The 26,273-nt window shown below is 39.0% G+C and overlaps 2 protein-coding genes across 2 annotated transcripts; one reads left to right on the top strand and one right to left on the bottom strand.

The window, feature by feature from the left end:
* Window positions 1-4,197: 4,197 nt before the first annotated feature.
* Window positions 4,198-9,498, bottom strand: LOC140245136 (monocarboxylate transporter 7-like). Its single transcript, XM_072324736.1, has 5 exons — window positions 9,270-9,498; window positions 8,573-8,716; window positions 5,515-6,584; window positions 4,823-4,913; window positions 4,198-4,370 (listed from the first exon to the last, which is right to left on the bottom strand). Exons 1-5 carry the CDS (start codon window positions 9,496-9,498, stop codon window positions 4,198-4,200), a joined length of 1,707 nt encoding a protein of 568 aa, XP_072180837.1.
* Window positions 9,499-14,353: 4,855 nt separating this feature from the next.
* Window positions 14,354-26,126, top strand: LOC140245135 (monocarboxylate transporter 13-like). The gene is made up of 6 exons (XM_072324735.1): window positions 14,354-14,612; window positions 16,207-16,261; window positions 16,964-17,160; window positions 18,361-18,498; window positions 19,031-19,936; window positions 26,011-26,126. The coding sequence occupies exons 1-6, from the start codon at window positions 14,354-14,356 to the stop codon at window positions 26,124-26,126; spliced, it is 1,671 nt and encodes a 556-aa protein (XP_072180836.1).
* Window positions 26,127-26,273: the final 147 nt, after the last annotated feature.

The following is a 26,273-nucleotide window of genomic DNA, read 5'->3' as shown; positions in this document are numbered from 1 at the left end:
TTCGTTATAATCTACAGCTTTCTGCATTCCTAACCAAAATAATGGATTTTGGTCAGGAAAAAAAAAATACTGATCGATGGCATTTCTAAGACTCGAGGGACAAATATCTCGAAGGAGATGATACTGAAGTCGATGTACACTTCACTAGAAATTTGTAAATGAAGTCGAAAAGATTTTCTACAATCGTCATGCAGACGTCACGTACGAGAGTCAAACTTAACTTATTAGCATGAAAACAAAAGGGTACTATTGCTTAACACTGTTAAAGCATATTTCAGCTGGAACTGGTGATTTTTTTTTTCATATTTCCTTGAGCACAGAAAAGTCATGACAAAGTTAGTTGCACTAGTATAAGACTAGCTTAATAACAATTTTTAAATGTAGGATATTTTTGATAAATGAAATTTCAATTCCATGAGTTTAGTTTTCTGGGAACTTAAGCTATTGTGTTGCCTGTGCGGGAGTGAGTACATAAAACAAAGTGCTATTGACACTTAACAGGGCAAGTTCATGGAACTTTCACAGTGATCACTGTGAAAATTCATTCGCACTGTCATCCCTGACGAAGGGGGAGGCCCCCGGAAATTCGGATTTTGAATAAAATCAAGGCAATTGGCATTCAATGAATTCATATATATATATATATATATATATATATATATATATATATATATATATATATATACACACACACATATATATATAGGTCCCTACATATTTATCATCTATCATTTATGTGTGTTTGTGTGTGAAGAAGTGTTCACACAAATCACACATCATGAGAGGGAAGATGAATTTAGATCAGTACTGTAGATTTTATATTGATGTATATTATTATCATCATAAATACGTGTATGCTTGGAAATATGATGATGTTCAGACTTACGAAGTTAAACGAATTAAACACTGATAAAGAGAGGCATTATGAAAATGAAAGAATAATGAGAGAAGAGGTTCCCTTCATGTCTTTCTTATTGAAAAAAAGTATTATGTCTACGAAAGTGTAACTTCCGATGTGTATTTTATACTCAGAATTTGTATCTTACAAACAAAACGAAAGAAAAACCATTTTAAGGCATTAGTATTCAATGGTGTAAAACTAATTCTTCTCTATTCTGTTGGTGGTGGTTTAGGATTTTTGTTTTACCAAAAGATTGTAAATATTCTACGGCAGTCACCTGTTCTGTCTGGTGACTGATTTAGGGTGAATGTCCTATAATTTTTCTGCGTCAGAATAAACTTTGTCCTTTTTTAGCCCTCCACGCTTTCGAATCTTATCACAATGCACTTTATACATACAGACAACATGTACGCGTTACCACCAATGAATGTTGCCATGTTTGGGAAGTTATCACTAAGTCAATTATAACAATGGACTGGAATCTAAACCGCGCAAGACCAACTGAGCTGTTTTGTAAGTGCCTTTGCTTATTTGTCATACAAACATGATAACTGCTCTTGTTAATAAAGGGAGAAATAACTGTAATCTATTATTTTTTTGGTGTTGTTTGTCATCGTTTCTTTTATAAGAATCATTTTAACTTTTCTAGCATAATAAAAGAGCACTTGACTTACCTCTTTCGAAAATCAGGAGGAATAATAATCACCCTTATATATGTCAGTAACAAGACGATGGATTATGTACCTTTCATGGAAAATGAGATTATGTGGAATTACCCCCATTTTTTTTTTCTATATCGTTGTCCATATATAATGACTTCATAAAGTTTTAATCTCCATATCGAGCCATGACGGCATGTACTACCGAAATTACGTCAAAAAAGAAGCATAAATTTTGAATGGATTGTCCAATTTTCCTCACACTTTCTGTGATATGTTCCACATTTGTACTGAAGCTGCTGCTTTCACTCAATCCACATCTATAGTTTGGTTTTGTGTCCTTAAAACGGCACAGAATGAATCAATGTATCACACATCTGCCCATTTTTAATTTCTTCGTCGCGGCAAACAGAGAATACATATGGCCAACGTGGATACACTGTATTTGTTAGTGCGACTATACATGTACTTGTAAATTGGTCACACGATTCCGTGCGTTTTCGTTCTTCACAGATGAATTTCCTCTAATGTACGACCATCATAGAATGTATAGCAATGACATGCAACACTTATTTTTTTTATAATATTTCTGTGACAAATGAAAAGATCCTCTCGGTTTGTGGAGGTTCCCTGTTATCGCTGTGGTATCACAAAACGGTCAGGAAACTACGAGAAATCAAGGCGAAGCACACATTCCCTTAATAGCTTGCTGAACTCTGAATCCAACAAATTAATGAATATGTGGTGCTTTTGTAATTCACTTGAGACACTACACTGGACAATACAATTTAGGATGTTATTTGTCTTCTTTTATCTATATGATATTGGTGATTTCAAACCATTGCATTCATGTGCCATTATTGTGTGCCCTCTCAATGTGAATGCCCTGTACTATAAAGAAACAAAAAGAAAGAATAGTCTTTGATTTTGATTTTTTTTTTTTTTGCATTTCAGAACTTTTATTTCATTATATGTTGACCATTTTGGAGTATGAAAGATACAGCAGTACAACGAGAGTATAAGAATTACAAGATATGAGAAAACATCATATCAGAATATATAAAATATATCACATGACTTAAACGTCATCAAATAACCGGCGTTATAACCCCTTTCGGAGTATGAGAAATAAAAGAGTATAAGAACTACAGGATATGAATAAATATCATATCAGAATACATGAAATATCCCATATGACATTTATAATCGAATGCAGAGCAGTATACATTTTTGCAGATTGATGTACTCGCTACAATATACATACGCGACACAAACTATTCTGCATGTAGAATATTGTACATAGGCCCTAGCTACCCATCAAGGGTTGTAAAACAATGTGCTTACAGCTATGAAATAGTGTTTAAAGGATGGTATGATATCGATTGACGTAAGGATTTAGCTTTTAGCTTTTTGCGAGATACTTAGAAACAACTTCATGAAATGTTAAAGAGGATACAATTCTCAGAGGATTTCAAACTTTTTTCATGACAATTGGTTTTTGTAATGGCTGAGACATCAAAAACAAAATAAAACAAAACAAAGCAAACAATAAGTGATCCTAATAAAAGGTGGGTTCCACCCATTGTTAGGATAGCTCTGTTTTGGATATCTCATCCATATCAAAACCAATTTATTTTAAATAAACTTTGAATTCTCCTTGGAAGTGTATGCTCTTTCACATTTCAAAAAGAGGTTTCTCATTATCTCACAAAAAGTTAAAACCTGAATCCCCCATCTCAACTAGAACTAAACCATCCCTTTAAATTTGGGACAAAATCATCTCGGAGAACTTTGCAAGCCTAGACAGGGTACTAATATCACTTCTGTTGAACAAATAAGGCATCTTCACAGTACCATGGCGTACCGTAATATTGTGATGTATGAGTTTCAGCCTATTCCCTGAGAATGATACCTGTCTACAATAGCACCTAAGTGACCAAAAAAAAAAAAAAAAAATGCAATGTCTATTTGTTCTCGATATGTTTTCATAAGTATTATTGTCCAGTTAAACATGAACGACAGTGATTACTACACCTGAATATAGCAAGGAACTATTCGCTCGCTCTGCAAAAATATGATTCAACTTTTAAATTAGCTTTAAAAACCACATAATTTGCTCGAGGTCTCGCGCAGGATTCAACGAAAGATCTCTTTGCTGCTCCTCTTTCCTTTAGTCTATACGATGTAGAACCAGTACAAAAAGAGTCAGCAGCAGCAGCAGCAAGCAAAAACAGCACTGTCAATCCATCGAGAAGCAGTAACAATAATGACGTCACAGCCAGACTACGATGTCATCATAAAGAGTATTACTTTTGGCAAGAAAATGCAAGCAGATCTATCACGAACACAGATTGAAAAAACAACAACAACAGAAAGCAGCTATTCGCATATTCTTCTCAACATACAAGGATCAAAACACCGAAGCTTAGCGTCTTGTATTCCTTCGTTGGCTGAGCCATGCATTTACAGAAAAACATGGCGTCGTTGCAGCATTCTACGTATACATGAGTCTTTACTTTGAGGCAGTACGATTCATTATACTGTTCCAGGGTACTGTTATACAAATACTCAACCCACAGTCCCATAGCTCCGATTTGCTGTAAAGTACATGAATTTTAAATACTGTTTAAAAAAAGTTCAACTTGATTCTTGGGCAAGAGATTGGGAAGTTGTTTCGCTGGTTCCTTGGTCATTTTTGCGTCTTCTACAGTAGTGCCAGTAGGAAGGAGCCAGCAGCAGCGAAGCGGCGACCGACAGTCCACCGAGAAACACAAACGTGATGTCGTAGCCGAACTTCGACGCAATGTATCCTATTGAAATGATATTGTAAGTATATTCGTACATTTTAAATACATGAGGATGTTTCCGCGTGTTCCAAAGAAGTCAAATGGAATAAGTAGTTATTTTCTCAGGGAAGATCAGTCTCAATTCCATATATGTGTAACTTGTTTGTCATCTACATCTCTCTGTCTCTAATATTTCTACTTTCCTTGTTGAAGTTGTACTGATGATGAAAATTATGAATAAAGATTTAGACAATGACGAAAATGAAGGCAATTCCTGATTTCCACCATGGTTATATCTGATTCTTACGAAGAGCTAATTTCTACTCTTCTGTCTGAGTTTCTGGGTGCTCAAATCACAGGGAAGAAGGAAGAGAGAACATAGTTTAGTACAATAACTAGAATCTCTAATCCTATTTTGATTCTACACTACTTTCTGGTTATTCTTTTTTTCTGGGTTGCTACTTCACTGGGCTAACCTGCGGCAAATCCTCCGACGGGCTCAGAGCAGCCGTAGGCAAGGCAGCTCAGCCCGTAGGCGGTGGGGAAACGCGAGGGGTGGACGTTGTCCTATAAGTAAAGAGGAATAGAAATACGTAAATCAGAACTGCTCTCAGATTTAAGTTAAACACAATCACAAGCTGGCAGCTAAACAGGGTAACATATGGCTTTGGTTCATGAAAACAAGGGACCGATATCTAATATCGGAAAAAAATGTTGGGAGATATCTGAAGTTTTGGTCACAGGAATCCTTCCGTATTCAAAGAGAAAAAAAAAATGAATTAAAAAAGGAGAAAGTAATGAAATTTCCTCTAAAATAGCCTAACAAGGGATTCTGGCCAAATTGCATAACAGTATCGGACTAAGAGCAACATTCATATTTTAAGAATGAATCAGCGTGACCCGATACATTGTGGCGGGAAAATTTATCTCATTTTGTCAATTTTGCCAAAAATTGATTTCTTTTCTCTCGTGTTTCTAAGAACCTTTAAAGGATATTTTTTCAGGCAGCCTCCTGCAGAATTATGGAGGCCTGGTACCTCAGCAGATACGAAATAATCGACAAGTTATTCTTCCACCTATAATAGGCAACAAAAGATGTTGGCTAGCTGGATCTTAAACATGAACACATTTCAACACAGAGAATACAAAGTTTCAAGAAGCCACTGACCTTCAGCATGATCATGGTGAGAACAGTCTGCATACCGAAAAAGATTCCATTCATGAAAGCTGCTGCGGCTAGGACCTCGAAGGAAGCGAGAAGAGGATCCACAAACAAAACCACGCTGTTGAGAAGAGCTAAAATCATGAACAGTCCGATTGAGGTCACGTAGCCGCGGTGTACCAACGGTCCCTGGCCGAAGCGACCGATGGTGTCGCCACTGCCCGCGAACAGCGAGAGTAGAACGGCACGGGATAGGTCGATATCCTTGGCCACCGTGTGCGGAACGAGGAAGATGTACCAGGCCGTAGAGATCATGCCGTAGAGAAAGGTGATTAGGAAAATGAAGTTCATATACGGTTCGTCGCGACAGAGCGACAGGTCCAGCGACGACCACAGCCAGCGGAGTGGACGCAGAAAAGTACAGAACGGTTTGCTCCTTGTGGAATCGCTGCGGCTCCCATGTACCCCAGAGGGTGCTTCAGTAGAGTCTTGACTGTTGGCAGGCCGCTCCCACGTTTTTCCATCTCCCTCACTTTCTGTTCCCCCAAGTGGATCATCTTTTTCGTCTTTTGGTTGACGAAATTGAAGACACGCTATACTGGCGGCACTGCCTCCGCCCGAGAGATCGCTTACATCTCTTGCAAGGAGAAGATTAGGCCAAGATGCGAAGCGTCTTTGGACGTCGAGATACTCGACGTTAACTGATCCCTCTCCAATGGTCGACGAATGCAGGACGTTCTCTTTCCGCAGAGGAGCTTCCGAATATTTTGCTGTAACCACTTCGCATTTATCGCCAATCGGCGCGTACAGGGCGGTAGCTGCCCTCCTAAATTTTTGTATAGTTTCTGGATGCCTCAGAAGGGCACATAGCATGACGGTGTTTAGGGCTATACTTCCAAGCAGGAGGATCGCTCCTCTCCAGCCGTAAGCCTCCAGGAGGACCTCCGTTACCAGGGGCAACACCATGCTCAGCGCACTTCCCATGTCACTGATGCCAAACGCCAGAGCGAAGTGTTTGTCGAAGTGTTGGCTGAATGCAACGACACTGAGCATGGAGACAACCGAAAATCCAACACCTGCAGAGAAAGAAAAACAACAACATGATAATGACAATAAGACGAGATGTTGGAGTAGGCGGACGAAAGAAAGAATCCCTAAAACAAAAATCACTAGAACAAAAATATGGGTGCTATAAAGACTCGAAAGAATATTTGACCAATATAAAAAGAAGGGAAACAATTACATCGACAGTTTACATACCTACAAGCTAATTTTCAAGGAAACACCTTCCCCATCAAGAAATGAAACAATACAAAAACAAACAAACTGTGAACCAATACAAAAGAAAAGAAAACCCATCACAACCATCATTTTTAAAAGCAGATTCAGATCGGACATTGATTTTAGGAAATAGAGCCAAGAACGTTAATGAATTCATATTGCTTTCGAATACATTTTCTTCTGAAGATGTATTGGTTTGTTCCCAAAACCTCTGCAATAGAATGACGCAATAGAAAGGCGTCATGCTTACATTGTGTTTGTGCGAGTGCGTGTGTGTGTGTGTGTGTGTGTGTAGGTAAACGCGCAGGCAAAAAAAAAACAACAACAAAAAACCATGAAACCATTCTTGAATAGAAATCGGAGGACTTGCCAAACTTCGAGTTACTGCAGCATTAAGTGATATATTCAGAATTAAAAGATGATTTTGTGAGTAATGCTCAGAGTGATAATTTCTTCTTTTTTTTTGCGTTTTGGATTCATGATTAATTGTCCTCTCAATTGGTTCTGCATGGTTACCACTCGTACATAGGGTGGCAGAGAGAAAATGTTCTTAATAATTATCTACACAGTTGTATTTTCACCTCTACTATCTACGGCTAGTGTTCTACCGACAAATAACTTCACTTATTTCACCATATTTATGTGTGTAACAGCCTGCTCAAATCTTGAAACTTTCGTTAAACTTAAAGGAAGTTACTCTTCCGTTGGGAGTTACGATCGTTTCCGAACCCACACTAAATTGGCAAAGAGGAAGCATTCTTTGAGTCAAAGGGGATTTTGTTTTTTAATCTCACATTGTCTTTTTACTCAAACGAGCATTTTATTACATTTTATGAACTAGATAATGGTACTTTGTAGTACTTATTTACGATCTTCTTTATCCGGGTAGCCTCTTCAGTCTTGCCAATACATGCTCTACCAGAGGACCCTGCTATTATCACAATCTATTACCCGAGTTCTATCAGATACCCATTTATAAACATGGGTTGAGAGGGACATGGTGGGTAAGAACAAATGCCATGCATACAATGGCTTTACTAAGGCTTTCTACTCTAGTACTCCATGGCGAGAACGACTTCCTGTTCGTTTTTAACTTATCTTAAAATTACATAATGTTTATGCGTGTTACATTTACTCTACGCTGAATATCTATAGATATCTTTCATCAGGGAGTCTTTCCACTCTGTCGGTGTTATGTTTGAAACGCTTGTCACATTGAATGATTTATCTCGGGTCAGTAGTCTTATAGCGTTCCCAGGTACCCATTTATCTTGGGTCAGTAGTGTGACCAGTGAAAAAATAAACTCACCCATTTTTACTCACATCTTTATTACAAAGATTGCTACATTGCATTGACACTTACAAAAACCTTGACTGGAGATTGCTCAGCAAACCAGTTACTAATAAGGGCCAAGCGGATTTCAGGTTTTGAAGTGTGTTTAATAATAATAATGTGTTATTTACCCAGGGTAGCCTCTTCAGTGTTGTCACTGCTCTACCAGAAGGCCCTGCCATTATCATTACCCTAGCGTTGCCAGGCACCCATTTGTACACCTGGGTCGAGAGGGACATTGTGGGTAAAACATCTTGTCCAAGGACGCTGGGCGGGACTCGAACTCGGGTCCTCCGAACAGGAGTCGAGAGTCTTATCCACTATGCCACAGCGCCCCCATGACTGAAACTGACTGAAAACTAGATCCCGGGGAAAAGAGGTACAGTGTATCTGTGCATTTGAATATTAAATCATAAACCCGGCTGATGCAAAGATTTACTGTGGACTCACCCGCAATCAACAAGGCAATGGTGAAACCAGCGAATGATGACGATAGAGACGCGGTAGAGAGACCAACCCCCATGACAAAACTTCCACAAAGCATGATGGGTCGGGAGAGGGACTTCTTCTTCGCTAGGGGTGCAATGAAGGGAGCTGTTACGTAACAGAAAGTGTAGAGAATCAGGATTTCATAATGAATGTGACAAGGAAATAATTGCAAAACAGAAAAATAATAAAGATTCAAAGACGAGACAAACACAAAAAGATGGAGGTGTCGACTTTAAGCGTTTCATGTTTCCTCTGATCATGCACATTACCACACTGTTTCACACTCTCCCTGTCAAAAGGTACACCAAATGCTGCACCGAGATATGCTCAAACCAAACCCTCTGCATGTGGGGAACATTCTTACCTTCTCAAGGAAATAACTTGATACTTCCTTCTAGTTGATAATCTTTACGATATCACAAACTTAGTATATGTTGGGTATAATATTTACGGCATATTATTCGCACCAAACACGTTTTTCATGTCTGGTTGTTCATTTCAGTTCTACAATCTGCCATGTTGAGACAATCATCTAAAAGCCATCATCAAGGAACTCATTAAAACCATTCGAGAATGCATTTATATGACAGAATACCATTTATTTAATGATATACCATTTATATATTAACATGCCTATAAATATGCCTATATTAAATACCAAGTGCGTAGGCGATGCCATGGTAGAGTCCTATGCTGAGCCCGATCATGCCCGAATCCTTGTCTAGCTGTAGAGTGATGTCGTCGACGAGCACGCCGAAGCTTTTGATGATGCCCATCTCGATCAGGCTGAGAAAGAAGAAGGCGACGATGACCACCCAGGCACGCCCTCCCAACTTGGTGATCGACTCTGTTGCGCGCTCGGGCGCGTGCTCCGTCCCGTTCGCCATGACAGAAGTCTCGGACAACCGGCTCGAAGTTTGGATCCCTCTCAAAGGTGGGCGTTTCTAGGAAGACTTATCTGAAAGTGAATGTGGTAGGCATCTGACATAATCGAAGAAGACAAGCAAACAAACAGAGAAACAAACGGTCTTTACACAAGTGTGGGAGCGAACATGCATCTAGAAAGTAACGAAAGATTATCAGAAGCTACTCATGTAATCTAACACGGCCTCTTCCGGGGACTTCGAAATTATGCACATTTGTGTCCACATTTATGCCAATAATAATTTGTCTTGAATTTGGGAGAAGGCATCCCGATGTTTTTGAAACTTGTACAATTCTATAGTAGCACTTATGCGTTTTCATGAGAGACATTTTGTCTCAGAAAACTTGTAAAACTAATTGGCCTGTTTTCTAAGTTATTAACATTTTGTGCACACATAACAACATTAACGTTGTGTTTGCTTTCTTTTTTTTTCTGGCAAAAAAAAAAATAAATTGTTAGCTCGATTACGATAAACTACAGCCGATCAAGGAGCAGCCCGAGTTCTGTTAGTTGTAACAGGTTTTATGACGTCATTGCTTGACTTAATGATATTCTATGAGCAGGTATCACATTTGTTATCTCTAACAACCTTTAGAACTCATAAATCTTATTCTGAATTTATCTGGCGGAACCTTTGAAGCTATCGGGAAAGAACAAAACACAACAATGAACAAAGAGAAAAATGTAATCTTCCGTTATCAGAGCATCAACATTCAATAATCTCACAGCATTTTCAAATATGCTGGGGATATGCAAGCCCTTTGCCACATCTTATACATGTACATAATCATAACTATAGTCCCCTGTTTCGGTAAACGACAAGTTATATAGTCAATATCTAAACTCAGTGTGATTTAACTCTCGTTGAGTTGTTCAAATTCATGAAATTCTTCCGTCAAGTTGTTTTTATTGCAACTGATTAACAAATTGCCTTACATCGACTAAGATAAGCACTGAATTGATCAGTGTTTTAGTGCTAGCCATGATGAAAGAAAAATTATGGGCATACATTGTACATACTCAGGCAGTACTCGAACCTACGACATCCTGATCTTCGGACAGCTGGCGTCTTAACCACTTCTTGAGTTGTACACAAATATCATTTTGGAGCTAATCTGACACTATCAATCTCTTCCATACACCTGGTCCCTACGAAGTCACTCAAGGTCATCTTGGAGGTATGTAGTATTTTGTACTTCGAAATTTAATTTATCCACACTATTAATCAGCGGCAGGATTTTTATTAGAGAAGTCGGGGTGTCGTAAATGCGATAATCTGCGATAAAAACGGTCGAGTGACAATAACTATTCGAACGTGTCTTCAAGCTTCAAGATAAAAAAAAAAAAATAATAAAGATGTAATCGTTTACAGCCTTAAGACAATACGTTTATCGTTACTTCGTTCCCTTTAGCTTATTTGTCAATTCGCAAAAGTTGTTACCACGGATGTTATTCTTTTAGCGTGTTTTGGAAACATTTCAAGGGTAAAAATCCCACAACTATCTCACACTTGTACCGCGTAAAATTTTGATGAAACTGTCATCGTTCTGTTAGTTTCATCTATACCTGTTTATCAAAGTAAACGAGTATTAAAATGAGGTGAGCATGAGCTTTAAATGTTGAGAATATTATCTACCTCAGCGAGACAGATAGTTCGCCTTTTTTTTTTCAGAGGACAACTTTGGCTGTAAGCATGTCTACGAGTGACAAGATGGAGTAAAAAAGAACTCGAGATGTCTAGCTCATGCAAACAATTATATCTATAGTCCAGCTCACCACTGACAGTAGGTAGAATATTGATCTTAGTCATTTGTGCAGTTTAATGTTTCCAGGTTAGCATGCCTGTACAGTGACGGGACATTAAACTGCACATTTCTTGAATATGAGACAGTTCTGAAGCAAATAATTTTCACACAACAATATATATATAATGTACTGTTAAATGAATCCCACAAGAATTGGAACAATCATCCCCCAGCATTCCCACTGATTCCCACTGATCAGTTACTAGCCATCCCCTTTAAATGTTAAATATCTTCATTCGACACCCTCTAGAGTTACCAAGATCCAAACTATAATATGCCCCATTGATTACTATGAATTCTCATTCATTATAGCCTTCGTCGTTAGCTTTTTCTCTCATGTTATCATAGCTTAAAGAAGATAGATGAATATATGGCAGCAAAAATCAAAGGTTTTGTCTCCCAAATTAGCTGGAATGTAATTCATATTATTTAGACTGCTTGTTGTTGAAGGTTTATGATTATGTGAATTATGTGAAAAAGAAGAAGAAGAAAGGATCAATATCACTTTTCATGTATAGCGACCCAATCTACTTGTTTTTCCGTTGGCCGCGGAAACTTTTTCTTTTAAGGCATGTTTCTGTTTTTGGGCCCTGGCCAGACCAAAGTGTGTTAGTTCTCCAGCTGACGAGGATTGGCCATTGCACTATAACACTTACTTTCGATCTTACGCAGATTTGGATACCCTCAACTGATCGCGAAGATAAGGCTCTGTAAAGTCACGGGCTATTGGACCGTTACATAATCGGTTAATCTCGTAATACAGGTAGAATCATGCGTTATATCCTTTTGAGTCTCTCGACATTACACTACAATATTCCAATGGCTGCCCAGGCCTGTACGCAGTCCTATACTACTCAGAGAATGAGCGCCAAGTCATACTAGCTGTTATCATAGCAATCAGCTGCCTGTCTCATCAAGCTATCAAGTGCATTGATCACATATTGGAACAAGCGTGGGACAGCATATATCCATGCATGCATAATGTATCAAGCTTTGATGTGCAAGCACTGAAACTATGGAGAGTATAAAAAAGAAAACCATCAATACTATACAGATATGCTGCATACATGTTACTTGCCCAAATCAACGTCAACGCCATAAATACGGTCTCTATGAAGCACGCCATGGATGAACATGCATTTCACAAAGCAGAATTCCACCACGCGATCACAATAGACAATAGAGCTTGGCGCACCTTGCTTGCAAGTGAGCGCTTGTGTCAGTATGTGCACGTCTTTGTTTGCCGGTTTCCTGCTATTGTGGGAACAAGTAACTATTGATGTGATGATAAGATCAAAACAATGCTAAATACCTAACAATATAAATTCGAGTGTTCATACATATTCCATTACCTTTTGCCCAGAGTTGTATTCGTATGGATACATCAACAAGAAACATGTTGTTTATATACAATGTATGTAACCTTTGCCACGGAAAGAAGATGATGATATGCCTCGGGGCATTCACCAGAAAATGTACCAAACGATTTGGCACATGTTCAAGCTCATGTTCAACGAAAAAGAAAGAAAGAAAAAGAAAAAGAAAGAATCTAGGCACTGACACTCGAGTAACGAGTCGAGTAGGCTCCGTTCAGGGCATACTTCATAATACCATTCGCAGTATAGCCGGTAACAAAGACAGGAGTCCAACACTATTGTGTATTACGCAAACTTCACCTCGGTTAAAACACGTACATTCATGGACATTCAAGTATAGAACGCACGGCCTAGAGCATGCTCACGTTATCTTTTTGTGATACGGAAAAAGGAAGAATCTTAAGCAAAATCACGTATCTTAGCTTTTTTTGTATCCCATTAGTGTACTTACGATGTCTGAATAATTGGCGTGTTGTTATCCTCGCTCGTTCTCGTGTTCTGACGAGTGCTGCCGAAATGCTCAATGGACATAAGATAGATTAAGACGGTCATGGCTTCATGGTCAGGGCCTTTACACATTTTGCACAGTGTGTGAGCGAATACGGCCAGACGACCATTGTCTACTTGTGCTCGCTGGTGATCTTTCGAACTGAGTCAATGCTTTTTGACAATAGATTTCTCCGCACAGGGCGCTATATTTAAGAGCGGCTTCGTGTGACCATGAAGCAGTTTTATAGTTGACGCTTCTTGACTACTAGTATACAGCCAAATTTGCCTTAGCGGCCACCTATCTATAGCGACCACCTGTCTAAAGCGGCCACTGAAAAATTTCCCCGAGAGAAAAGCCCTGTTAAAGACCCTGTGTATAGCGGTCACCTGTCTAACGCGGCCATAGACCTTACTAAATATACAGCTTTTACATTGGGCGCGGCCCTGGAAAAAACAGTGTGTGAGGAAAAAAACAGTGTGTACTCGCCCAATGTGAAAGCTGTATCTTTTGTTGACTTGGATCAACGAGCTTACACAATACACCATATGGAACGCGTGTCGCACCCAAATTATTATTTCACACGTCGCAAAAATCCAGTGAAATTTGAAAATAACTGCATTTACAGAAATTGGCGTAGAATAAAAAGTGCTAAACCAAATTTAATGACTTTGGTATCATTGTCTTCTGCTGAAAATGCTCTTTCTGGTGATGTCATAAATATATCACTTTTAGAACGAAAGGTACTGAAAATCCACCGTTCCGTTTTTGGGGGACACCCGGTATATCAGGCAATATCAGGGGGGAAACAGACATTTTAACAATATTAAAGGGATTGTACAGTTTCGGTTGAGATGGAGCATCAGGTTTTCAACGTTTTTTATGTTTTTATTTTTTTTAGATTATGCGAAACCTCTAATGAAATATGAAAGAGCGTATATTTTACAACAGATTAAAACTTTATTGGGTGAAAATTGGTTTTGAAATGGCTGAGATATCCCAAAGCAAAGCAATCCTTACAAAAGGTGGGACCCACCTATGAAGTCGTTAATCTTGTTGTCGTGGACAGGAACATGGATAGCGCCAACTATCGGGAACTTCTTGGCTCTCACTTTCTCCATCCATTGCTAAACATGTTTTGTTTCCAGGATGCCAACGCACCACCCGGCACACCGCGGGATGCCTAGATGCACCAAAATATGGCATGGCGAAAATGGCGCCATCAGGGTGCAGTGGCCGGTACAATCATCAGATACTAGCCCGATAGAGAATCTGTGGGATGACATCCAAGTACAGCCCTCCTTGATCCATTCAATCTTCAGGGCCTGGGATCGGGCAGCATCATCTGAGGAAGACCGAGTGGTCCCAAGGTGCTCGGCCAAAGATGAGTGTGCGCCATCAACAGAAGGTACGAATACCCAACAAAACGCTAGAACATCGTGAACTTTACATGACAATGGACTCTTGACATGATGATAAAATGTGAATAGATATAATGAGGAAAGCACATTACTTCTTGTACTTCAGACATGTCAGATTCATAAAAACCCCACGCATTTTTTTTTTCATCATCAGTTGCCTCTTGTGTAATATGCATGTGTGTATATCGCAATACCTTCGGCACGGGACTACACTTGTATGTAATAATCATGTGTACACAAACAAGATATATTATGTTTGTGAATAGATAGACAAATGGACAGATAGATAGATAGATAGATAGATAGATAGATAGATAAATAAATAAATAGATAGGTAGATAGATAAATAGATACATAGATAGATAGATAGATAGATAGATCGATAGGTATAGGTAGGTAGGTAGTATAGATAGGCAGATAGATAAATATATAGATAGATAGGTATATAGATAGATAGATAGATAGATAAGATAGATAGGTAGCTAACTAGCTAGATAGATAAATAGAAAGATAGGTAGATAGATAGACAGACAGATAGATAGATAGATAGATAGATAAATAGATAGATAGGTAGGTAGATAGATAGATAGGTAGATAGATAGATAGATAGATAGATAAATAGGTAGATAGATAGATAGATAGATAGGGAGGGAGAGAGAGGGAGAGAGAGAGAGAGAGAGAGACAAAGACAGACAGACAGAGACAAAATACAGATAAAATAGCCCTTATAGTTAAAAGGTGATACGAAGACAATGTATAATTAGACTTGGATTTTTTTTTTAATCAAGATGACAAATTACATGATCCGTTCCATGATATGTAGTTGAGGGCACAACATATCAAAAGCTAAAAGAAAATCCACCAACGATAGGTGAGATATCAATAGTTATACAAAGTTGTGTCATATGGAATTTCCAAAGAATTTAAAAATTGTTCAAGGTTCACTTTATGTGATTTTGTCACAGCGATGACGTCATTAGAATTAATAAAGACGTTTCATTGGTTTAAAACAAAATTTCATAAACTATAGCATACTGAAATTGATATCTGACATCCCCTCCAAAAAGAAAATACGAATGAATAAATTAAAATAAAATGAAAATAAAACAAAAACTTCAACCACTGTCAACTGAGGGTAGATTCCGTCATTTACTGAGACACAATCTTTTGGTCTACCAGAATAGATCAAACAAAAAGAAAGATAAAATTTGAAAGAAGACCCAATTTCTTTCTTCGCTGTGCTGTTACATCATGCGATGCGTTGTTACTGTCAGCAAATATATTGTGTCAGTGTCAATCGTTCTAGTCCGCTGCACCATTACTATGTTTCATTGTTATTAGGAACACACACATACAATTATTGTGCTTTTGCCAAAACTCTCGTTTTTCCCCTCACTTTCACTCTCTCACAAATTGCTGTACTTAAGTGGCATTCCTATTGTGGCTTTCACACATCAGTCAGGTCGTGTTTTGAAAGGCGTCGGAGAAGAGATTTCTTTCACCCCCCTCCCCTTTCTCTGTCTCTCCTCTTCTTCTTCTTCTTCTTCTTCTTCTTCTTCTGAATACTCCTCAACGATTCAGCTGGAACCAAGGAGGAAGGGGGAGTGCACCATATTGCTCTGTTAGTCCTTGAACCGTGAGTCTCTCTCTCTCTCTCTCTCTCTCTCTCACTCTCTCTTAAAGGCATAATTTACCATTTGCAGATGAAAAAAAAAACCTGCATTAGTGCTTTAAAATAGTTCTAAAATGTGAATTAGGGGTAGAAACAACTACTGTAAAAATCTGAATCGTGAAAATCAATGTTAAGTATTGTTAAATGTACAAAATGTGAACAATAGTTGTAATAAAAATGTTTCCAGACTAAATTGTCTACAGTTATGGTTTATTGAGAAAAATACAGATATCTCCTTGTATTTTAGGCTTTATTGCAAAAGTTGTATATGATATGATATGTTGTGGTACAACAGACCTACACATATGCATTAAATGTCATATCTTGAAGGTTTTTTTCTTAAATCACTGTTCCCAAATGTAAACAGGACCTTTAAGCTGACATTGCGTGGTCATTCAATTTTTGATCGAGGGTCTTAAGGAAATCCATTCAAAACGCCCTTAGGTGGGCCTAGCACCTAGAAGACACCGCTTTTATTAGTGCTTTTTGTCACTCACAAGTACTTCAGATACCACTTTGAACTAGTTCGTCTACCAGAACACACGTTCACCCCGCCTAAAAGAGGTTACTGAGTAGTTCCCTCACTCTGTATGTAAACTCGCTTGTGCAAATATTAATGTCCATTTGGATCTACACCTGAGGCTCTGCGGATACCTAAATGACCAGTGGGAACGGGTCTTCTCTCAAGCGATGGCGCAACTCCGTGCTCCTAGTCCTTTTCATGTTCGCCATCAGGTTCATCGAGATCGGCGTCATCAAGAGCTTCGGCGTGCTCGTGGACGACTTGGTGTTTCAACTGGACTCCGACTACGCGACGATTGGAATCATAATCGCGACCTATCACGGGGTGGTTTACTTTTTAGGTGAGTGTCCTCAATCCCATGCAGGAACTTGTGGCGTTAATTTATCAGAGCATTTTTAAAGATTTTTTTTTTTTTTTTAAGTTGAAGAAAGTATAGAGTAGAGGAACCTGAGTTCTGTATAGTGTTGTACCAATTTTATACAACGCCGTGATCTAGTATATACGTGTAAGACTTACATTATATCGACAAAGAATGTATTTAACGGAGGTCACTAATAAAGAACATTATGGATAACGTTTTGAATATTTCTCCAGAATTTTACTGAGATTGCCAATGATGTCACATTCCATCAAAAATCGCTCTGATACTTTTCGTACAACATAGGGTGGTTTAATCTCGAGCTCGCTGAAATTAACCCAACAGTGTCGGGAAATATTCGTGAAATATGAAAAGGAACAATTGAATTATGCAATTGTGAAGTTTAACATTTTCAGCGCCTATATCCACATGTCTCAGATGCTCTCCCATATAGTACAATGATGTCATTCACAGTAACCACGGTAACATACTATGATAATCAAGCGAGGTGATGACATCGCTTACGTCACTCATTATTTTTTAACATGGCGTGTTGTGGACGAAGATCGATCATTCACATTCTTTAGTAATGATGAATTTGAAAAAGGGGATGGGTAATGGTGATAGCTTATAAACCGTTGACAACCCCTGTAGGTATGTCACGTGTACTGTATATTGCAATTGCAATTGTATGCCCAAACAAATAAAAAAAAATAATAAAATAATAAATAATAAAAATTATCAATAAGAATAAGAATTTTATTCTACATGAAAGCAATTATGAGAGCTGTAACTTGATGACAGCTTGTTCGTGGCTTCCTTTGATTTTCATATCATATAATCTGTGACTTTAAAGATCCCTTTCTTTCAAAATGCCGGGAATTTCATAATCATTGTTAATCCACTTTCGCTGAAACCAATGCTTTGTTTGCTTTACTTTTCTCCTTATTAAAGTCGTTATGAAAACAGAATGGAATCTTCCCTTCGAAGCGACCTATACTTTTGTAATTATTCCTCCAAGTTCAATATTTTACAGAGAGAGACAAACAGACAGACAAACAGAAAGAAAGAGACTAGAGAGTAAGAGAGGGAAAGAGAGATTATTTGTCGAGAGAACGTTTTCATTCGTCATTCCTTCTCTTATTTTTTACTTCTCTATTTTTCTTTTGTCTCTTAACCTAGCCCCTATAATCCTTCCTGCATTGAAGCATATTTCGAGGAAGGCTGTGACTGTGATATGTGTGTTGGGCGCTACTAGTCTGTGTCTTGCCTCACTGTCCACCAACGTAGCCCACCTGACGATAGCCCTTGTGACCGCAGGTAAAGTCACTTGATTCTGTACAATGTTATAATGACTATTCACAATGAAGGTGGTAACAATGATGTTTGTTTGTTTGTTTGTTTGTTTGTTTTTCCTTTTCCATCTGACAAGGTGGCTGGATAGCCTACAGTAATGTATTCAGCTTCCATTCAAAACTGGCCCCCGTTCCTGGGGTCCAGGGGTGTTGTGAGTACTTAATTTGGGTAAGGACAATTCACCGGGTCATGCAACCTGCTCTTTGCGACGAATGATGCATAGATTGTGACGAATGATGCATGGATTGTGACTATGTTATTACACGCGGGACCTCCATTGTATGTTCCATTAACAGATTTGATTACAAAATTACAAGATGTAATATCGCATGGTTTATGTCATCGATCTCTTTTTGTTTTCTCTTGTTCCAAAGGCTCCAAAAACATTGATTCATCAAACAGAATAATTGATATACTCTTTCATATGCAATGGTCAACTGGATAAGATAAACCTTTTGTCCATATCATTCCCTGATTTCTGTTGTCTATTTTACAGGAGTCACAAATGCAGTGATATTCATGGCATGCGTGATGCTGTTTAATCAGCGAGTGTCTCGGGCGTTCGCGTTCCTCTTCGGGCTCTCGGAAACCGGGAATTCTGTCGGGATGATGATTTTGCCTCTCCTGACGGAATTCTTCCGCGAGATGTACGGTTGGAGGGGAGCGATTCTTCTCCTCGGCGGAATCTCCATGCAGATCGCTAGCCTGCTGGAAATTGTTACCATGGTTACGAGGGACAGCTTGGTTTCCGATGACTCGCAAGCAGACTCGGTAGACAGCGAGTTCGGCAGCGGGGCAGACAAGGCAGTGGAGGGGAACAACTCGGGCGGTTCGGTAAGCGGCGATGAACGGCAAGAGGAGAAGGCATCTACATCTCCAGAATATGGTCCATGCGAGAGTTGCTACAAGTACGGACATCGTCTCTGGGAGTTTTTGGACCTGTCTGTCGTCATAGATGAACCCTTTTTGATTCCGTACATTCTGTACTCCACCTTATCGGGGATTGTTAATGTCGCGTGGCTCATTTTCCTCATTCCTCATGGACAAGCGAGGGGATTCCCCCTTTCCAAGGCGGTCTACCTTGCGTCATTCGGAGGCATTGGGAACATGCTTGGGCGCATCTTGCAGGGACCAATCGTTGACATGGGATGGCTGTCGTCCGTCGATCTCATTGTGATCTGCGTCTGCGTGAACAGCATCGTCTTCTTTCTCGACCCGCTCCTCCAGGTTTTCTGGCTCCTCGGAGGAGCTGCCTTCCTGGGTGGTCTGACCATCGGCGCCAGAATAACCCTTGACTTCATCGTCCTTAAACAGTTCGCGCCACCCAGCAGATTCTACGCAGCCTACGGCCTTACCTGCCTGTGTTATGGTACGGGAGAAAGTATAGGAGGCGTTTTAGCAGGTATGACATTACGGGATACCAGTTCATATTAATTGGGCGCGCGCGCGCGCGCGCGTGTGTGTGTGTGTGTGTGTGTGTGTGTTTTTACGTTACTTAAGTCCCTTTTTACTTCCACTGATCGCTTCAAAGATCATCACGGATCATCAGGGATCGTAATCCGGGGAGTTCCCGCGTTCGATTCGCTGTTTTCCTCTCGATGCCGGTGTGGATACGATCCCACAATATAGGTGTCAACAAGTGCAATGTATGGCGTCTACACGAACAAGTCCTGTATCTTCACATTCTATGACATTCTCTCTTCAAAATATTACTATAGTGTGTCCGTTACAAGACAATTACTCTAAAATGTTCATCCGTATTGGCAAAAGACATGGAATTTCAATGCCGGATGGATCCGACGCTAATGCGGAGATCCCGATGTCTTCACGGAGTGTGTCGAAATGAATACGAAGACTACACGGAGAACACGGTACCTTCAAGGGAGAGTACGGACTGATTTACATCTGTGAAGTCAAGGATGAAAAATTAAGCAAGGTTCTTAATTTTTCCTAGTGATAAGCTGGTACGCTGAGGATAATGCCGGATTACTTCACGGTATCTACACGACAAATCCCGGAACGACGATCCGTGATGATACGCGATGCGATCCGTGAAAATGTGAAATGGACTTTATCGACCAATCCAAACACGGCCGAACGCGGCCAAAGCATTCACATTCAAGACCACCGTGAACATAAAGGAAGGACGTGAGATAATGTGGTGGGACGGGATAGGAAAACGTGTCAGGACGTGATTGCCATGGGGTGCGTTTATCAACTCTTTTTCTAGGCAGAAACAGGTTTTCCAAACGGCTTTCAGTGAATTTTTAAGAGATGATAAACGCAAAGCTGTTTTGATCATGGGGTTCGGTAAGCCTTTTTGAAAGCCGCAAATTTGTGCTTTCAGGAACGGGTTTCCGAAACAGGTTTCCAGAAACCTGTTTCTAGAAGCCCTTTGAAGCGAGACAAACGCAAAGCTGTTTTGAAACGGCTTTGTACTGCGGTTACAGAAAACGACCTCTTCTCCTCGGGTCAAATTGCGCAAGGCAGCTGCGAAGTGACAAGGCCAGTTTTCGTGTTCGCGATGAGTTGATATACGCAACTATTTTGGAAGCCGTTTCTCAAAGGCTTTGGAAACGGCTTTTGAAAGCCATTTCAAACAGGGGAAAGATGTTCAACGCAGCCATGGATGCTGTGTCAGATTTTTAAACTGTCCCTCCCCCCCCCCCCAAAAAAAACAAATGCCACTTCAGTCTCGGTGCTAATGAGAACACTTGCAGGTTTTAACAAAACGACGTGAACGCAATAAAACGCGACAGCATGCGATATGCCTGAACAAAATTGGAGGCGGTCCGTCGTTGGACGCGACGGAAAATATTGTGTAGTGAGCCAAAGGTCCTGAAAACAGAGTCCGATTTCTATAATTATGATAACCGGAGCGAGGTCCGGTTATCCGGACTAGAATAGGAGGGAGAGGGGGAAACAGCAAAAATGTCCAATCTACTCACGGCGCACTATGTCTCGAGCAAACGGGAATGCCGTGGTCGCCGGGAACATGGTGTAAACATAGCATAATGGTCATGGCTTCACCCTTGTTCACTTTTTTTTTTAAATCATCATACCTATAATATGTATGCCTACACGGCGTTGCAACAATTCTGGTGTTGATGATTTTTTTTTAACACACTTGCTAGTAGTTGATAACGGAATAGGCGCAATGTGTTTGTGACTACATTTTGCAATAGAAACTTAATCCCCGAATAGGGTCGTATTGTCGAGTACGAAATGCGTAAGTCAAAGCCATGAAGTGAAATATTTTGCTTGTTTATCTTGTAATGTAGTAGAAAATTATCTTTGAAAATAAATTAGCGAAACATAAAACACACTGTTTGAGGAGTATGAACTGAACGAGCTCTTATCACCCAGACCCTGTTCTGGTTTCCAGACCCTTATCCAACTCTGCTCCTTTTACAAAACGCGCCCTTCGAGTTGACAAAGTCGCTGCCTTTGCCGTAGGACCATCCAGCTAAACCTGCTACTTCTTTTGTCGATAGAGGGCGTTAATATTCTATAGCAGACGGTCTAGACGCCAGACTACACAGACCCTGACTCGGTGGTTATTGCTTCTCTATATATGAAATATAATAGATATGAAATATTTTGATACTAGTGATATTGAACCCAACAGACGTGTGGATGGACATGTTCTTGGATAGTTTGTAGTGTGCGCGTCGCGGCATATCCGAAAGGCATATAAGAAATTACTCGGCACGAAAATTTTCTTCACAACTATTTGTTTTATCTGCATACATACTATTGCAGATAACAAGATGACAATTTGTAAGCAAGAAGTAAGATTATTAACTCTTTATTCTAGTTTGATACTCCCTTATTTAAACTACGGGATTCTTGCTTGGGGTAATACATATCAGATGTTACTTGATAAACTTCTTTTATTGCAAAAGAAAGCGCTTAGAATTGTTTTTAATTTACATACCCGAGAACATACAGATGCTTTGTTTTCTGACCATAAAATATTAAAAGTAAATGATTTGTATGTGTTTCAACTTGGTCAGTTTATGTTTAATTACAACAGTAACTTTTTACCTAAAATATTCCACGATTTATTTCATCGAAACAGTCATGTTCATAACTATCCCACGCGACGATCCGACGAATTCCATCTTCCGTTAATGAGAACCGCACATGCCCAAAATACATTTCTTTATACTGGACCCAGACTATGGAATAATTTAGATAATAGTTTAAAAGATTCCCCCAAATTTGTCACATTTAAATACAAACTCAGAAAATATTTACTTTCTACTTATAATCTTAGATAATATAAATTGCTATAATTTATGCTTGAGCTTTCACCTGTCCTGATGTCGCAGCACTTGGCGTGTTCTGTGTGCAGACCTCTCTTCTTTCTTCTCTCCTTTTCCTTTCCTGCCTATTGTTCTTCGTAGACTCGTATTGTTACCGTCTTCTCTCCTCTCGGTACTGTCTCGCGTCCAACAGTGTATATGCGTGTGGGTAATTGAATGTGTGTACGAATGTATTGTCCTTGTCATATTTTCCCGGTACACGTGGTTCAATGAACAGTGTCCGGGCACTTTAGCATTGGTATTCTATATTTTTTCCCGACCTGTGTATCTCAAAATAACTACATGTATACTGTTATAGAATAGTATATCATTCACTCATTATTTATCTAGCGATCCACGTCCGACAAGCTTTGCTTTTTAGTGGATCACTATTTTCCATGATCGAATTTATTTTCCGCTCGCCCACGTAAGTATTTGTACAGTGTTCCTCTTTATTATTGTTCATATATGTTGTTCTATAATTTGTCTCGTATATTACATAAATCTTTTGCAAGCGTTGAACAATATCATTTAATAACATGTATACATTGTACTATGTTTTTGATTTTCGTTGATTGGAAATAAACTATGATTGAATTGAAGATAATTATCGGGTACGAGGTTTCTTCAATTTATTTCCCTCTGTACAAATAATGAAATTTGTACGATTGCAAAATGCTGATCTACATTCTCATTTCATTTCATTTACTGTTTCTGTATGGTACAAATCAACAATTCAATTAAGGAAACATACACATTGCCCTATTTTCATGGCTACTTTGCACATGAAAGATAAAGAAATTATCGTGAGAGAATACAAGGATAAATGATAACGGGGAAAATTCAAACTACCATACAGGAGGATACCTGGTAAGCCAAACTTCGTATCTGGGGTCTCATTACATACACAAAGGAATAAGTATACAACTTTGATAAACTAAACACCTCATTGACTACGGCAAAACAACAAAATATTTCACAAAACAAAATGTTAATAGACATGTGCACAGGTGATGCTAGGAAAAAAGAAAGGTATAGCGAAAATGGAAAATAATGGAAGATAAATAAAGAAAATGGAAGATTTGTTATGCGGAATCAAATGTGTTTTGTGCTTACCCACGTACACATCGTCATGTCTGAAATGCTGCATAGGTAATAATAATATGATAATAAGGATACTAATACTAACACTAATACTAATACTAATACTAATACTAATACTAATACTAATACTAATACTAATACTAATACTAACACTAACACTAACACTAACACTAACACTAACACTAACACTAACACTAATACTAATACTAATACTAATACTAATACTAATACTAATACTAATACTAATACTAATACTAACACTAATACTAATACTAATACTAATACTAATACTAATACTAATACTAATACTAATAACACTAATAATGATAATGAGAAAGCACCGGAAAGAAAGAGATAGAAGACTTCTCGTTCAGTGTACAATATACGATAAATTTGGCGAAAATGGCGAAAAGTAATTACCATTGCAAAGACATAATCTTCCTTAGAAAATGGCTGGTGATTATGCAATAAGACACGCGTCAATTGTCTTCCTATCTACGAGGCAGATCCAGTTTGGCACATGCTTCAAATATTTTTGAGGGGCGGCATCGAACATGGTTTCAAAAGAAATAAGACAGTTCCACTCTCTTGAACCTCCTTGGTTAGATTAATATTGGATGCGTTTCTTGTGGGATAATTATTAAAGGGTGAATTTGTTTATCCAGTCTGAAAATATTCAAGGAGCAAGAGGTTAAACACTCAGTATTGAAGCGAAACATGAAGGTAGCTGTCTGTAAAAAGTTCATGTCGTCGACTTTCAGAATTCGTGTTTTTGAAAAATTGGATCCGTCTGAGATCTATACTCAGTTCCAGCACAGATACGCATAGCTTTCTTTTGCGCCAAGAGTATTGGATTTCTACTACTGTATAAAGTTGGCCAGACAATGGCAAAACGAGTGAATTATACAATCAAAAACGAGTTTTCACTGGAAGTTAATATCCCAATTTATTAAAACAGAAATGTTGCCTGGCCTGCGATGAGAGTAGATATATGTTTGACATGATCAGACCAATTCAAATATTCATTTATAACAAAGCCCAAAAATTCAATACATGATTTTGTTCGATTTCAATATCATCTTTGACTAATGAAAATAATAAATCATTTTCTGGATCACGACTTGTTCTTCTACAATCTTCAAAATGTATAAAACTTGTTTTCGATAAGCTAAGAGATAGCACATCGCTCCGGAACCACTGTGACAATTTTGATAGTTCAATATTCAGTTTCGGTATAAGAGTGTTGTAATCAATATGAGAAAAGAACACATTCGTATCATCGGCAAAGAGAATGTATTGCAATGAATCTGACACATGAACCAAAATAATCGTTTACATATATTAGGAAAAAAAGCGGACCAGAAATGGAACCCTGGGGGACACTACCTGTTAACGGAAGCAAAGTAGGTGACTGAGAGTCGTGAAAAGTATATTGATTTGACAGGTAACTGATAAACCAGACTCCCCTTCCAACCATAGTGCTGCAATTTTGATAGTAAGATATCATGATCTATGAAATACAGAGTATCGAACGCCTTGCTGAGATCCGTAAACATGTCGGGAAAGGAACCAGCGGGAATCGAACCTATCATCTACTGCTTTCCGGGCAGCGACACTTCCAGGCTATTCCTGGTTGCCGGCAGTGACACGATGAACTTGGAACAAATATACCCCATTTCCGAAATTCCGATATTGTCATGTTAAGTAGTCCAACGTGGACAAGGCATATTTGAAATGAAAGCAAGAGAGAATTAAGCTAAGGTTGAAGATATGGGGTACGAGTGTTCTTCAGTTTATATCCCTCAATACGAATGAAATTTCACCGCAACTGCTTATCTTCATGAAAGAGAAAATGTTGGAATGTGAACCAACGGGTATCAAACCTATCATCTACCATGTCTAATGTTTGCCGGGCAGCGATACTACCACCAGGCTATCCCTGGTTGCCGGCAGTGACACAATGGATTTGAAAGTACCAAAGCCCCGAAATTCCGACATTGTTACGTTGTTATAAGTATGGAAGCTTATACTCCAAGATGACATTTTTTTGTTGCTACCATAACAGGATGGATCGCCAACGTTGCTGGTTTCAAGGTGGCGTTCATGGCCCTTGGTGGAATGGAGGTCCTTGCCTGTATCCTCATGATCTGCACTCGACTTTGTGTAAAGAAACAGCGTTGACTCGCTCTTCGACATCACCGCATGCTTGACGGGATCCGTTGAGAACTTACACAACCACGTGATAATATATCATTCGTGAAGTCAGCTGAATTTATGAGAATGACAAAACCTGTAGACACCTTGCCATATAATCTGGTGCACCAGCTC

This window comes from Diadema setosum, chromosome 22 (genome assembly GCF_964275005.1).
Source record: "Diadema setosum chromosome 22, eeDiaSeto1, whole genome shotgun sequence".
NCBI classification, from domain to species: domain Eukaryota; kingdom Metazoa; phylum Echinodermata; class Echinoidea; order Diadematoida; family Diadematidae; genus Diadema; species Diadema setosum.
Note: the sequence above shows the minus strand (reverse complement) of the source record. Positions and strands in the feature narration are given on the sequence as shown.

Excerpts from the sequence above, each read along its gene's own strand:
- LOC140245135 (XM_072324735.1), top strand. The coding sequence starts at position 14,354 with ATGCCAACGCACCACCCGGCACACCGCGGGATGCCTAGATGCACCAAA. Across the intron at positions 14,613-16,206 it reads GTGTGCGCCATCAACAGAAG|CTGGAACCAAGGAGGAAGGG; the intron begins GTACGAATACCC and ends TCAACGATTCAG. Across the intron at positions 16,262-16,963 it reads GCTCTGTTAGTCCTTGAACC|TGGGAACGGGTCTTCTCTCA; the intron begins GTGAGTCTCTCT and ends CTAAATGACCAG.
- LOC140245136 (XM_072324736.1), bottom strand. The coding sequence starts at position 9,498 with ATGGCGAACGGGACGGAGCACGCGCCCGAGCGCGCAACAGAGTCGATC. Across the intron at positions 8,717-9,269 it reads TGGCATCGCCTACGCACTTG|CTCCCTTCATTGCACCCCTA; the intron begins GTATTTAATATA and ends GTTACGTAACAG. Across the intron at positions 4,914-5,514 it reads TCACCATGATCATGCTGAAG|GACAACGTCCACCCCTCGCG; the intron begins GTCAGTGGCTTC and ends CTTTACTTATAG.